The sequence below is a fragment of the Armigeres subalbatus genome, chromosome 3 (assembly GCF_024139115.2).
Source record: "Armigeres subalbatus isolate Guangzhou_Male chromosome 3, GZ_Asu_2, whole genome shotgun sequence".
In the NCBI taxonomy this organism is placed as follows: domain Eukaryota; kingdom Metazoa; phylum Arthropoda; class Insecta; order Diptera; family Culicidae; genus Armigeres; species Armigeres subalbatus.
This window is the reverse complement of record NC_085141.1, coordinates 170,331,102-170,345,875: the sequence shown is the minus strand read 5'-3', so window position 1 is coordinate 170,345,875 and position 14,774 is coordinate 170,331,102. Positions and strand designations below refer to the sequence as shown.

General features: G+C 39.7%; 3 protein-coding genes and 1 long non-coding RNA gene across 17 annotated transcripts in view; 3 read left to right on the top strand and 1 right to left on the bottom strand.

Annotated features, from left to right (window-relative positions):
- The window catches only part of LOC134223873 (flotillin-2), a 619,172-nt gene that overhangs the window by 316,918 nt on the left and 287,480 nt on the right, over positions 1–14,774 (top strand). The window lies entirely within an intron of this gene.
- Positions 1–14,774, bottom strand: part of LOC134224970 (glucose dehydrogenase [FAD, quinone]-like) — a 58,741-nt gene that overhangs the window by 24,312 nt on the left and 19,655 nt on the right. The gene's annotated exons all lie outside the window — the stretch shown is intronic.
- Positions 2,853–14,774, top strand: part of LOC134224973 (uncharacterized) — an 89,269-nt gene continuing 77,347 nt past the window's right edge. Inside the window, exon 1 of the long non-coding RNA XR_009983126.1 lies at positions 2,853–2,906. This is a non-coding gene — a long non-coding RNA (uncharacterized LOC134224973). The remainder of the gene's footprint in view (positions 2,907–14,774) is intronic.
- Positions 9,478–14,039, top strand: LOC134219143 (uncharacterized). Its single transcript, XM_062697840.1, has 4 exons — positions 9,478–9,511; positions 10,309–11,567; positions 11,886–12,327; positions 13,396–14,039. The coding sequence occupies exons 1-4, from the start codon at positions 9,478–9,480 to the stop codon at positions 14,037–14,039; spliced, it is 2,379 nt and encodes a 792-aa protein (XP_062553824.1).

The window sequence follows — 14,774 nt, the reverse complement described above, 5'->3', positions numbered from 1 at the left end:
AGAATCTTTCTAAATTTTAAGCTAATTTGGTTGTACTTCGTTCGTTCACGCGTCATCAAAAGATTGTTTGGAAATTTCTACCTGAATCGCCACTTATGTGAAATACCGTTTCGTGAGGTGGCAGAAAATCTATTTAAAAAAATTAATTCCTTTAATTCATAGAATATTTCCTAACCTAAAAGTAAATTGTTGTTGCGAAGCGATCTTAGGTTTGTATGTTAAATAGAAAACAAAAATGCCTAATAATGATATTGATGTTACTCTTTTACTTGTATTGAATTTCCAACTATTTAGTATCTACTGACTATCTACAAAACGCTTATTAGACCGGTAGTCCTCTGCAGACACGAGACTTGGACGATACTCGTGGAGGACCAACGCGCACTTGGAGTTTTCGAAAGTGAAGTGCGGCATACCACCTATGTTGGGGTGCAGATGGTGGACGGTACGTGGAGGAGGCGAATGAACCACGAGTTGCATAAGCTGTTGGAAGAACCATCGTTCACACCGCGAAACCGGAAGAAAGCCAGAATGTCGGACAGTAATCCGATGAAAATGGTTCTCGACAACGATCCAACGGGAACAAGAAGGCGAGGTGCACAACGAGCATGGTGAATCGATCAAGTGACTCTCCGCAGACTGCGTGGTTGGCGATGTGCAGCCAAGGATCGAGCAAAATGGAGAAGACTTTCATGCACTGCACTGGCCACTTCGGCCTTAGTCTGAAAATAAATAAATAAACAATTTAGTATTTCCTTAAAACTTTTCTTACCAGCATTAAATCGTTTATACCAGCATTAAAACGATCTGTTTCCTTGCTGAATTTTTTTAACACATCCATATAGTTTTAGAGTGCCGAATGAGCAACGTTGTGGACCGGTTTTTCACAAAAGTTGCTGTTTTCATAGTAATTTTCATTCAAACTTCAGACTGCGCGTGCTCTGTCAAATTACAAGAAAAATGCTCCAAAAATTTGGGAAGGTTTTTTAAATAACAAATGTCATCGTTTAAGCATGAAGGAGTGAAACAGACAAAATTTGAATCACTCTTTAGTGGTAAGCTATTCGAGGTATCGTGAAGTGCGGAAAAACGGAAATTTTTCAAATTATCCAACTAATTGGGGCATTGGAGATCGATTGATCGTACTGAAATTGAGTTTTTTTTTGTAACGTCCGTAAGTGCGCGTTTGATCGTGTTTCTGCTCAGTACGCAGATTTTCCGTGCCATCTAAGTGCCTGAAATCATCGAGCATGCATAATATTTTTCTTGTAGTGGAAAGTCAACGGTTTTGTACAATACATGCAAATCTCGATATCTGTAAATGACGTTTTAAAATTTCATTCAACAAACGAACGACTCTCTTCGGACTAACTGTCCTTCCCTTTCTATATGACCGTAAGGATGTGACCGGCATCTTTAATGACTGAAAATATGAGTTTCCGAAACGTGTACATTGAGAACACTTCTAACTTCTAATTTATTACTCTAAATCAGTTCAAAACTGGACTATCATCAACATTGCTACTTAAGACATTTTGCTTTCTATCATTCTTTTACGAGTGTTTTGACACCCAACCAATATAATCGGTACTTAACATATAACCTCCAATCTAAAAGCCCCAACATTCACTCCTCATTTCTTTGATGTTGCCTCAAGACAAATGGGTTTACTTCTATTGCCGCGCATTCATTCATTCATTACGTTAATCGTTTTATAAATGTTTCCCATGATGAATCGCTGAGCATTTTTCACGGCGAACGAGGGGCACCATCCGCAATCAAGACAATTGAGCTGTCCGTACAGTCTCACACGTTCCTAGAAAAAAAAGCATAAATACAAATTTGTGGTCGCGTGCAGACATTGTTGGCGGCATGATCCCATAAATAGTTCCTCATCATGGAACGTCATGATTAGCTGATGTCGACGGTAGCCCATTTCTAATTCACGGCATGAAATTGAAAGTAAAGAGGTTCAATTGGCCATCGCGTTACGGCCGACAGAGATTGTCTCCTTGTGTAAATTCCTACACCTAGTGTAGTTGGAACCGAAGACACGTGTTGCAGCGGAATTCAATTGGTTAGATTTTCTCTTTGTGTTGTGGCGTTTTATACTCTTCAGATAATCATTTATGTATGAAGAAGCTTATTTTCGAAATTTACACCGCTGGAGGAGATATTGGTCCCATCATCAATGTGTTTTCGTCGTTTGTCGCTGAGGCGTAGTGTGTCCGCATGACGAAGTTCCATCCACCATACGCGATACTTGGTTGTTATGTGTGTTGCAACAACGGCATTCGTCTATAAACGCTTCGCCATGGACTGGCGGTGGCAAAATCAAATCATTTGCAGAATACGATCAGCAATGTTTTTATAACTGTTAACTGCTTTAGTGCTTTCTATACATTTGTTTTTAATATCAAAATGGTAAGCATTCTATGCGATTCCAATGTATTTCATCATTTGTGTCCACTGTAAGACGCTGGATTGATTCTTCAAATTTATATTTAATTAGATTGCGCCTTTCTGGCTGCCAGGCTATAGTAACCGTACGGTGACTGTCATTGACCAATTTGCCAACGCTCGTTAACTGCGCGTGGTGTCATCGAATGTTAGGATAGGTCTCCTGGAGAGCTGTGGAGAACCTGTTTCCGGAACTGGGACACTCGAATATCATTTTAATTTATGCCTGTGGGCGAGTTTGGCTTTGACTTTTTGGATGCACAACATTTTTTGGAAGAAAGTTTTGTTTCGAGCTCGACTTGGCCGTATTTCATGCTTTAGTTTTAACCATCTTGCAGTTTTGTTTGTGTTCAGTGGATACTAATACAGATTTCTCTTTATGTTTCACTTTCAGGTATGAAGCAGTGAAGGATTTTAAAAAGACAACGAATTTCTCTAGTTCTTTTGTGAGTATTAATTAATTTTATTAGACAAATTATATTGTCATACCAATCTAAAATCAATGTTTAAATGGTAGACAGTGCAAAAAAATCATCGACCGTAATCTACCCATTTTTATTTTTATTCGAATGCTGTTTCATTAAAGTACTGCCTGTAAGTGGAGGGATACAGGATATATAACAGGATATAGCCTGTTGGCGTTAAGTGTTGAGGGAAGAATCAATTCATTCTTATAGACAATATTGTGTTTAAGTTTTTCTTTATTTTGTCAATAGTCAAGTTTATACTTACACTGACTCCACATATATGGGTCACCTTGTAACATTAATAGGCACTCCAATTTGCATGTTGTTTAAATGGAAATGACTCATATTAGTGTGTGACCCATGATTGTGGGGTCAGTGTACTTGTTGTTCTAACAATAGCTAAAGAACAGGGCATTTCTGGTTCTACTGATTTCTACAGAACTCTTCAATATCAACAGCAGTGGACATCAGGAATACAGTTTAAGTACAATCTAGGAAATGAACGGACTTCGAATTGCATCTGCGACTTTCTGCGTATAAACAGACAAAACAATCATATATACGCATTTAAAATTAGTTTTTCTTATGGTAATTCCTCCAATTGTTCATTTCAATGTTTTTGCTTTTAGGTTTTCCCTGAATGACCAACCGCTGTACTAATTGCCAATTGTCTTTGTTACCTACTGCTCAAATTCCCAATATTGCATACCTCGGCCTATTATTTATACAAGTTTCCGGCAGGTACAGACCCTCTCTCCAGTTTCCTTCTGAATTCCAATTTCCCCCACATACACACTGTTACCATCATTAAATTCACTTTCGAAAGCATTCAACGATTGCAAACCAACCAGTAAACGGCGTTAAAACCAGTATGTTTTCCTTCCTATATTTATTTTTTTTTTCCGTCGTATGTCTACCTTTTTCGTGACGCGCGACGTATGAGTCGGCATTTCGGTGGTGGTAAATCGTTATCGCGATAATGCAACGAAACGAACTGTTTGCCGCCGCGTTCCAATCATCGCGTAAAGCATCAGCAGCTAGACTAGAACGTGGACGTAGACAGAAAATGGTTCATCAGGAGCTTCAACATGTCTACAGAATGATAATCTGGAAAAAATGTATCCCGTCTTCAGAAAAGTTAGGGGAAATGACGGCTTTGGCAGGTTGTGTTCTATTATTGGCAGGGTGGTTTTCTATAACCAATTATGCTCAAATTCGGCCTAAACATTCTTGGCATACCATAGAATATTGTGGCCAAAATTTCATAAAATTTGGTCAACAAAAACCCCTCTGACAATAATAGAACAAAACCTGCCAAAGCCGTCATTCCCCCTATATCAAGTTGTATTTATTTAGGTTACCAGATGGTATCCTTTGGAAGGACATGTCCTCTTTTTTCATACATTATCCTCCCGTTCTCAATGTTCAATGCGATTAGGCCTTGAGGCATTTTTATTTTCTTATCCAACAAGTTAACTGATCGCTCTGTTGTATTGACGATGCAACTATTTTACGATAGCTAAAAATTCGAGGTGAATCGAAATTTGTCGGAGTTTTGCAAAGCTTAGCAAATGAGAATAATAAGATTTTATTATTTCGCTTTGTATTGTTAAGTTTAAAAAAGAAATAAAGCGAACGGAATTCCGAAATAAATGTTAACCATTACACCAGGACTACTAAATGACGCCGAGTTTTCAATTTGAAACCGTTAGACTCGGTAATCGGTAATCGGTTTTTGCAGCATTGTGAAAGCAAAACCAAAGGAGCATCACGCTCTGATCGTAGGTCATTATACATAGAAGCCTTTCAATTCATCCTAGAGAACTAAGAATATCCAGCTTATTTCCTTAGGGTAAACAAAACATCCGAAGAGAATATCCACCCACCTGGGAGGTAAGTTCTTAATTTTGACGAACTTCTTAGATGGTGTTCCTTTGACCCTGGGTGGTTCGATGTTTTAGAATTTCCCACATAAGTGTAGAAGAGAAGTACTTCTCTATGCCATAGCTTCCCAAAGTTGGCGGGTTGCGACTTTTTTTTTTTTTTTAATCTTTATTAAAGTGATTTTTAAGATAGTACAAAGTTCATCACTTTGGGTTGCGACTCCCTTCCATAAGGTTTACACACCATTTTGGAAAACTATGCTCTGCGCTGTATTTTTAGAAGTTACCATTTCCCCAAGTGTTCCGGATCTTCTGGTGGGTTACTTGATGACTTTCCGGGATTAATTACGAGTCGTAAATCTGATCTTGCTCTTAGATTTCTATAACAAACGGTTAGGAATAGGCAGGTATCTAGGACAAATTAAAATAAAATTCCCTCTTCTGAATGTTCATTTTGTAAGAAATACGAAATACTTTTTAACTCATCCGTAAAACCTAAATTTCCTAAAAAAAACACCTAAATTTTCTAAATTTCGTCCAGTTTAAGGAGTTTCTTAGCGCAGACTAACGGCACATATTTGTGATTGATACTCCGTGAATCAGTAAATTGCACAATGAATGATTACTTAGATCATGTACTTCGTCGGCCAAGTCTTGACAGAATAAAGACGAAATATTGGTATGCGATCTTTGCACCTCTCCATGGAACAGGGCCAGGGCCATATTCCATGGAAAAAATCCTTTAGAAAGGTTCTCATCTGGTCTGATGATGTATTTAAACTTACTTTACACAACTATGCGAAGAAATATGGTCCTCAACGTCATGTGGGCGAGAACAAAGCGTTTTATCTATCTATCCGATTCTGTTTTTTCTCTCTTCTCTCTCTAGGTTTTTTCTCTCTTTTATCGTTGTTCGTTATTTATTGAGAGCGAAACCCTGTCCGGGACTGAAAATTCGTATGACGTGTGCGAATTCCAACGACAATCAATGAGTAAAACGCATTCGAAATTCTTAATAAATCTAAATTTAGGATAGATACGAAGCTCTTTCGAGCAAAATACGAAAAATTTCCTTCTGTTTTATTTGTACTCGAAAGTGTAATAATTCTCGTTCTCAAAACATCGGCAGCAACATTGATTCTATTTGTAGCTTTTGCCAAACATGACAAACAGCATGAAAATAATGATAAAGAAATATATAGAAACATATGTATGGTTCAGTTTTGTTTCGATGTTATCGAATTTATGGATAGAAAATCACTTTTGAGCTTTGTTTATTTCAGCGGTTCTCTACCTTTTTCTTGAGAGGTACCTCTTTTGCTTGTACCAATTTTTGCATTAAATGTGATACCCTCTATTTTTTGTAGTAAATGAAAATGAGAGTAACACATAACAAAGATAGAAAATGGACTTGGAAATGGTCTGAAATTATCATTATTCCATGCAACTTTCCGATTCACATTAAATTTATACATCAAGCTTCCAGGACAGTATGACTATTGGAACCTTCCGTGCACAGAAAAAAATAATGAAAATTTTGCGCTATTCTACGCTGAAATGGTCCTCTTCCTAACAAAATTGCTTACAACTTGTATGCAATAATTACGATTCACGTCAAATATTGTATACATTTAGGCTATATCCTGCGTGGAATTACGCTAATAATGGTGTTCCATTTATGTGCATGATTTTTAGTGTAAATTTCAGTGGATTTTTCTATCTGTGTGCCTCTTGAATGAAGGTTTCCAAGTCTCTTTAAGGGAGGCCTCCGAGCCTCTTGAATTGCTGCTTTCTAGTTACTTAAATGAAGGCTTCTGAGCACCTTGAAAGGACCTCAGAGCCTCTTAAAAGTAGGGTTTCAAGCCTCTTGAAAGAATAATTTCAGAGACAAGTACCTAATTTTGACGAACTTCTTAGATGGCGTTCCCTTGACCCTGGGTGGTTCGATGTTTTAGAATTTCCCACAGAAGTGTAGGAGAAGAAGTAGTTCTCTATGCCATAGCTTCCTAAAGTTGGCGGGTCGCGACACCCTTTAATATGGTTTACACACTATTTTGGGAAACTATGCTCTAGGCTGTAATACTTCACTTCCCCAAGTGTTTCGGATCTTCTGGAGGGATACTTGATGACTTTCCGGGATTAATTGCGAGCCGTAAATCTGATCTTGTTCTCAGATTTCTATAACAAACGGTTAAAAAAAATTCCAAGCCCTTTGAAGGAGGGCTTCAGAGCATCTTGAAAAGAGCTTCCGAATCTCGCGGAAGTAGGCTTCCGCGGCTCTTCATGAGAGGCTTCTGGGCCTCTTGTAAAGAGGATTCCAAGCCTTTTGAATTGCGACATTCGAGCCACTTAAAAGGAGGCTTCCATTGCATCTTGAAAGGACGCTTCTGGGCCTCATGAAAAAAAAATTCCGAGCTTCTTGAAGGCAGGCCTCCGAACCACTTGAAAGTAAGCTTCCGAGCATCTTGAAAATAGGCTTCCAAGCCTCTTAAAAGGAGCCTTCCGAGCCTTTTGAAAGAACCTTTCGAGCCTCTTGAAAGAAGCGTTCCGAGCTTTGACCCCTTTTGACCGACCCTCTTAAAAATGGAGGCTTCCGGGCCTCTTGAAGAAAGCCTTCCAAGCCTCTTGAAAGAAGACTTTCAAAATTTTTGAAAGAAAACTTCCGAACCTCCTAAAAGGAGGCTTCCGAGCCTCTTGAAAGTAGATTTTCCATGCTTTTTAAAAGGAGGCTTACCAACTCTCTTGTCTCTTGCAAGAAGCATTCCGAGCATTTTGAAAGAAAGCTTCTACCCTCTTAAACACGAAGCTTCCGAGCCTCTTAAAAAGAGGCTTCCGGGCCTCTTCAAACGAGGCTTCCGGTCCTCCCACCCTTTTGAAACGAACCTTCCTCGAGCCTCTTGAAAGAAGGCTTCCCGGGCCTCTTTGAAAGAGGCTTCCGGACCTCTTGAAAGGAGGCTTCCAGGTCTCTTGAAAGTAGGATTCCGAACCTCCAATGGAAGATTCCGAACCTTTAAATCCTAGATTTTAGTTCAGAAACATATTCTTAACATATTAGTCAACATCTTGTTCCCATCAGGTAGAATTCATTGAAATTTTTTAAAATTTGTCAATTCGACGTTCCCGTTCGATCTTTTGTTCCACAGCTCGCACTGTGCTAGTTATGGCGGCGGGGCTCACCTGGCTTTGATGTATTGATCGTCATGCATATTATGTACAAGACAAAGTTTTGAAATAAAAAAAGGCTGAGGACCGCTGTTAGTTGAATGCCTTTCTTTGTGATTAGACGAGATAGTTCTATTCCATTGAATTCCACCACTTTGTGACAAAACAAACACATTCGTTATTATTATCATTATCGGGTCCATCTCATCGTAAGTCCATTTGTCCATATTGTGAATCCAATTGCACGTTCCATTGTTCGATTGTCATTTATCCGGGAAGGAATGCCTGCTAGGAGAACAATTTGCCAGACGTCATCGGGGAGCCGTGTCGGTGAGACGCGTACTTCAAAACGCCACCGTTTGGGCTGCACCTCCGGCGACTGACAAGGGTTTGGTGAAGGAATTGAGAATCGAACCCATGACCGTCTGCTTTTAAGGTGAGCGTGTAGCCAACTATACGCTACGGCACCCCATGTTTTTTACTAATATTTTCTGAAATTATGAATAGATGATAGTAATTTCAGTTCGGTATGTAAACACATTATGTTCCACAACTTTACTTTGATATCAATGCGGTCCATTTAGCAGAAATGGGTAAAGTGAAGCATATTCCGATCACATACCGTAGACAAACGATTTTAGAAAAATTCCAACAATGACCACCCCAAAGACAAACGAGGGGGGAGAAGCCAGGTTACGGCAAAATATGAGCACTTTTTTTTTGAAGGCAACAGTGACCTGAAAGGCAAATCGTACAAAAACCTGGCAGAAGCCATGAACAGAATAATAAAACATGATATGAATTCGATTGATATAAGAGCTAAAAGAACTTGTAACAAGGGCAAAAATTTGCACCAAAATATCATTAAAATATCAAAATATGCTATGGATAAGAACAAACTAATGGCACATGATATTAATCACTCATATTAATCACATATCACTCTTCATGATATTTTAGTGCAAAATATTGATATTGTCGAATGATCTTTTATCTTATATATCAATCATGTCTAATCAACATTTGATATTATTGAGCTTTTTTCGTCTACTCGGGAATTCGTGCAGAATTGCTATATTGAATGACAACAAGATATTGTAGTGATCTGGACATGATTTATAATAAATACTAAAATAATTGTATATTAGGTATATAGGATATCTGTTTATAAGCAAGATTTAAAATTCTGTATAATAACCTAAAGCAAAAAAAATATTAACAGTGTAAATAAAACTGCGATGTTATTATTCCGTTTGAATAATATAAGCATACCATAAGATTGAGCCGATACACAAACCACTATAATAAATTATAGCAATTATAGCAAATTTGAATTTCAAGTTTTAAAATTTGAAGTAATTTTGAAATATGATCGAAGTAGGCATGTCAGACCAAAATGCACCACGTGCGAAAGAAAAGACTCATTCAGTATTCTATTCTTGTGCCAGAAGGTTCTGAAACATACAGTTCTGCAAATTTTAAGAAAACCAACCAGCCGAAAATGGATGGGCGGAAACACCACATTGGCGCAGCAGAATGGTGAGTATCTCAAAAAAAATGAGATGGAACGGTTTGTACAAAGAAGTCGCATGAGTTCCAAAGTGGCTCCTATAGTAACCATTTGGAGTGCATATTTCCCACTTGTGATATGGCCAAGTCTGAGGAACTTTATTAGCTTGCACGAGGTCAAGCTTGAAAAAAAGGAATAGATAATTTCCCGCTTGCGATAAGGCCAAGTCTGAGGAACTTTATTAGCTTGCTTGAGGCCAAGTCAGAAAAAAGAATAGTAAATTTCCACTTGCGATAAGGCCAAGTCTGAGGAATCTTATTAGCTTGCGCAAGGCCAAGCTTGAAAAAAAAGAAGGCAATCTTTAATTTTTACTTGCAAACTTGAAAAAGCAGATCAACCTAAGGTGTTGAAGACGTAACTTGATGAAATCGGGTATTTTTTTGGGTTTCGAAAGGCAAAGCGACGACAATAATTGCTTGCAAAAAAAAAAAAGAAAAAAGAGTGAATTACAAAAGAAATACTAAATGATTGTGGAAGGTCTGAAACAAAAACTAGACGGCAGATTTCTTGGCATATTGACACATCTTTCAGTGTAGATTTAGTATAAGATAGTGCCGAGTAACGACAGAATTTAGTGATTAAAAAATATATATAAATATATATATACACGGTAAAAAAATGTAATGTACTTTACCTTGGTTTACAGCAAAAATCGTCCAAAAAGTTAAAATCAAAGCGGTCTATCCCACGTGCCCAAACTGCTTCGTTTAAGCAAACGTCGAGTGATGGCGTACAAGAAAGCACGCATTCCGTACTGAGTGAAAAGTGAAAGCTCTATCTGATGAGTTGGAAGCAGGGAAAGTGCTGATCGAGCAACTCAAATTACAGCTAAAGGCTCACGAAGATAAAGAGGTTCTTGGAGCTGACCAACATTGTGCATCCGAACCAGTGAGCGATGATGGTAGCATTGAGTTCATTCCAGCATCAGGTTCCTCAAGCACACAGAGAGCAGCACCAACATTATACGGCAATCTGGAAGAGTCAAGATTTATGTCATCAGTAAATCAATTATCGGTGTCATCAATCAGTGTACCCGAATGCAAGCCCGGAGACGGAGATGATGAAATATACAGACATTCATATGAAACATGGAGGGAGCTATTGGAGGATACATTACGCCTTGCTGGCGTGGATGATGAAAGTACAAAATTCACTATTTTCAAAATTAAGGCCGGACCACGACTGCTGAGAATCTTTCGGAATACTAAGTCACAGCATGATGCACCAGATGCAGCTATTGAACCATTCGCGAACGCAATGCATCGTCTCAAGTCGTATTTCGGTTCAGGATCCGATGTGATGCTACAGAGACGGAAATTGGCTATGATGAAGCAGAAGCCAGGTGAGACTAGTCTGTCGTTTATCACTCGAGTCGGTGATACAGCTCGCCTGTGCGAGTTTGGAGAAGATAAAGAATTTGAAGAGATAGTAGGCGCCATAGCAGAGCATGCGATGTGTCGGGAAGTTCGCATCGCAGCCCTTAAAATGCTCAGCCGAAAAGGTACGTTTGCAAGCCTAGTGGATAAAGTACGGGAGCTCGAAGCGATTAAGATCAACGAGGAGTTTTTCAAACAGAACAACAGGAACCCAGATTCCACATTGATTGCACAGGTGAGCGCCGGGTATAATACCAATGACCGAGGAGCAAACTCACGTTACAACCCAAGACGAGGAAGATTCCAGCATATTGCCTCGCGCAGAAGAGTTGATCGATACAATCCAATTCAAAGATTCAGGTATACAGGAGGAAATGAAAGAAACCGAAAAACACCATTCGATCCGGAAAATGGCCCTGAGAGATGCTGGAGATGTAGTAGCGTTTTCCACCAACCATCCGAATGTACCGCAGTGGATAAAACATGTTTGGGGTGCGGCAATATAGGTCATATCAGAAGAGCATGCCGTAACTCGAATATCTCTCGTGAGTTCAAGAACACTACGGATGGCAAAATGAGACTTTCGGAGGCGAAAATCGAGAAAATCGCGGCGATAGAGAAATCGGATTCCGAAGTCGTTCCGTTGGAAGTGAGTGAAACCTCAGAGAATTAGTTATTTAGTATCATATTAGTTCACAATGACACGTTGATTATTCAATGAAAATTTTTATGAGCTCAACTTTTACTTGAATAATATGTACTTGAATTGAATTATCTAAGTTTTAAATAAAACATTGAAAAACATATATAAGTTCGGCTATTATTTAGCTTGAAAGAATTGCTAATAACATACTAGTAAAACTATGTTTCTAGCAGTAGTATGCTTAGCCATTTTACAATCAACGTGACATTGTTTTATTATAGAACATTGTTTTATGAACTAACTAAGGTCAAACTTTATTGACAGAAGGCTGTGCGAATGGCAGATCGTGCCGACATGATGATATTATATCAGATATACGTGGACAGTGACGACAACATAGTTTCTGCAAAAGTGGCTGGAATGCCATGTGAGTTCCTGATCGACTCTGGAGCTCAGGTGAATACGTTCACGGAGAAGTCGTTTAGTTTGCTAATGAGCGATGACCGATACAAAAAGGATATCTTCAACCTGCAGAGCGGATCGGACCGTCATCTGAAAGCGTACGCAACGCCAGATGGAATAAACGTGGTTGCAACATTCGAAGCTTATTTGTACCTGTCGGACGAACGACCGGTCCTGATAGAGAAATTCTATGTCGTTAACGAAACCAGAGCCTTGCTTGGAAGAGCAACAGCAACCAGGTACAGTGTTCTGTTGCTTGGGCTCAAAGTACCGGTGGTAACAGTACCCCTTTACGAACAGAAAAGTACAAGCATTGACGTGGCATCATTAATATCGAACGAGCCCTTTCCGAAATTCAACGTTCAACCAGTAAAAATTCATTACAACAAGTCGGAGCCACCATGCAGAAACGTATTTGTAAATATTCCGCAAGCAGTAAAGCCACAGAGAACAGACGTTCATCTTCATTCGCATGCTTGTGTAAAAGTTTGTACTGGTCATTTTGAAGTATGTCGTTATGCCCTTGTTGTGTGGTGCTAGTGTGTTGATAAATATAGTTAAAATCTGCCGTGTTTTGCTTGTGTGTTCATTCCGAATTTCTAATAGGCTCGCTCCTAGGTGGCAGCACTACATTGTTTATGTAGTGTATGCCAACGCCATCACTTAGTGAGATTGAGTTTTTATGTTGGGCAGTCTGCGTTGGCGGCGCTGAGGTGCGATTTAAATCTTTACACACGTTTTTACCGGAATTTTGTTCGAGCATCCGTGTCTGTTCTCTGTGGTAAAGCCGAGAGTTGAAGAGCGTCTCATGCAACTTGTATCTGCTGATATAATCGAACGCGTTACCGAAGATATGGACACTTCTTTCTGTTCGTCATTAGTGGTAGTCCCAAAAGGTAAGGACGATATAAGATTAGTAGTCGATCTCAGAGGACCAAATCGATATATCCAAAGAACTCCTTTCGCGATGCCAACGTTAGAGTCAATTCTAGCCGACCTTGAGGGAGCTAAATGGTTTTCCACCATAGACTTAACCAATGCATTTTTTCACGTCGAGCTTGATAGTGAATCCAGGCATTTAACGAATTTTTTCACGGAATATGGCATGTTCCGGTGTGTTCGATTGCCTTTCGGACTGTGCAATGCACCAGACCTGTTCCAAGAAATTCTACAAAGAAAGGTCTTGGGTGGTTGCAAGGGAGTAAAAAACTACCTCGACGATATCCTTGTTCACGGTCACACAAAAGAGGAACATGACGAAAACCTATCAGTAGTATTAGCTCGCCTTGCAAATCATAACGTGAAGCTCAACACGTCAAAATGCGTTTTGGAAGTCAAATAGTAAACTTCATTGGCTTTGTACTAACATCAGACGGATGGGAGGTTAAGGATGATAAGGTTAGGGCCTTAGAAAACTTCAGGAGACCGGTCAATTGCGCCGAGGTTAAAAGCTTTCTCGGCCTGGTTACGTATATCGATAGATTCATCTTAAATCGAGCGGCTAAAACCCATCATCTTCGTGCGGTGGCCAATGCTGACAAGTTTGTCTGGACTGACGACCACGAAAGAGAGTTCAAATTCCTGACAAATGAAGCTTTGAAGATTATCAAGCGACTTGGCTATTACAATTGCACAGACAAGATTGAACTGTTTGTTGACGCTTCACCAATTGGGTTAGGTGCCGTGCTGGTACAATTCAATTCGGAAGGAAAGCCCAGAATTATTGCGTGTGCCTCCAAAGCTCTCACGAGTACTGAACAGCGTTATCCACATACACAGAAAGAAGCTCTTGCAGTAGTATGGGGAGTGGAACGTTTCTCGCCATACCTTCTTAGTAAATCTTTCATAATCCGTACTGATGCAGAAGCAAATGAGTACATTTTTAATAGTACCCATCGACTCGGGAAAAGAGCAACCACTCGTGCGGAGTCATGGGCACTGCGACTTCAACAATACGATTACACCATTGAGCGGGTACCGGGAGTCAGAACGTGGCGGACGCCTTATCCAGACTAATCCGACAAACACAAGAAGTGGCACCATTCGATGAGGAAAACGAGAGTCATTTTCTGTACGCTTTGGACGTAGGTGGAACAGAAATTTCCTGGAGCGAAATAGAAAATGTTCGGAAACTGATGAAGAACTTCAACTACTTTGTGAGGCAATAAAACACGACAAATGGCCCGATCAGTTACGCAAATACGAAGCTCAAAAGAAGAGTTTGCATAATCTGGGAAGCATTGTTTTTAAAGACGATAGGACCGTTCTACCATTTCAGCTTCGTGAGAAGGTTATGAAGGCAGCTCATGGCGGTCACTCTGGAATAGTGGCTATGAAGCGAACCATGCGGGACTTTTTTTGGTGGCCAGGCATGTCTTCAGAAGTCGAGAATTTTGTAAAGAAATGTGAAACGTGTTTCGTACTATCTAAGAAAAATCCACCTGTTCCATTGTGCAGCAGAATGTTGCCAGAAGGTCCCTGGGAAGTATTGCAGATAGACTTTCTTTCAATGCCAGGCTACGGTTCCGGTGAATTCTAATAGTAGTCGATACGTATTCGCGCCACCTCGCGGTAATGGAAATGAGATCCACCAACGCAGAGTGTACGAACGCCGCACTTTGCGAAATCTTTCGGATCTGGGGTTATCCGCTTGTTATACAGAGCGATAATGGCCCACCTTTTCAAAGTCTGAACTTCACCTCATTTTGGGAAGATAAAGGAGTGAAAGTGCGAAAATCCATTCCATTATGC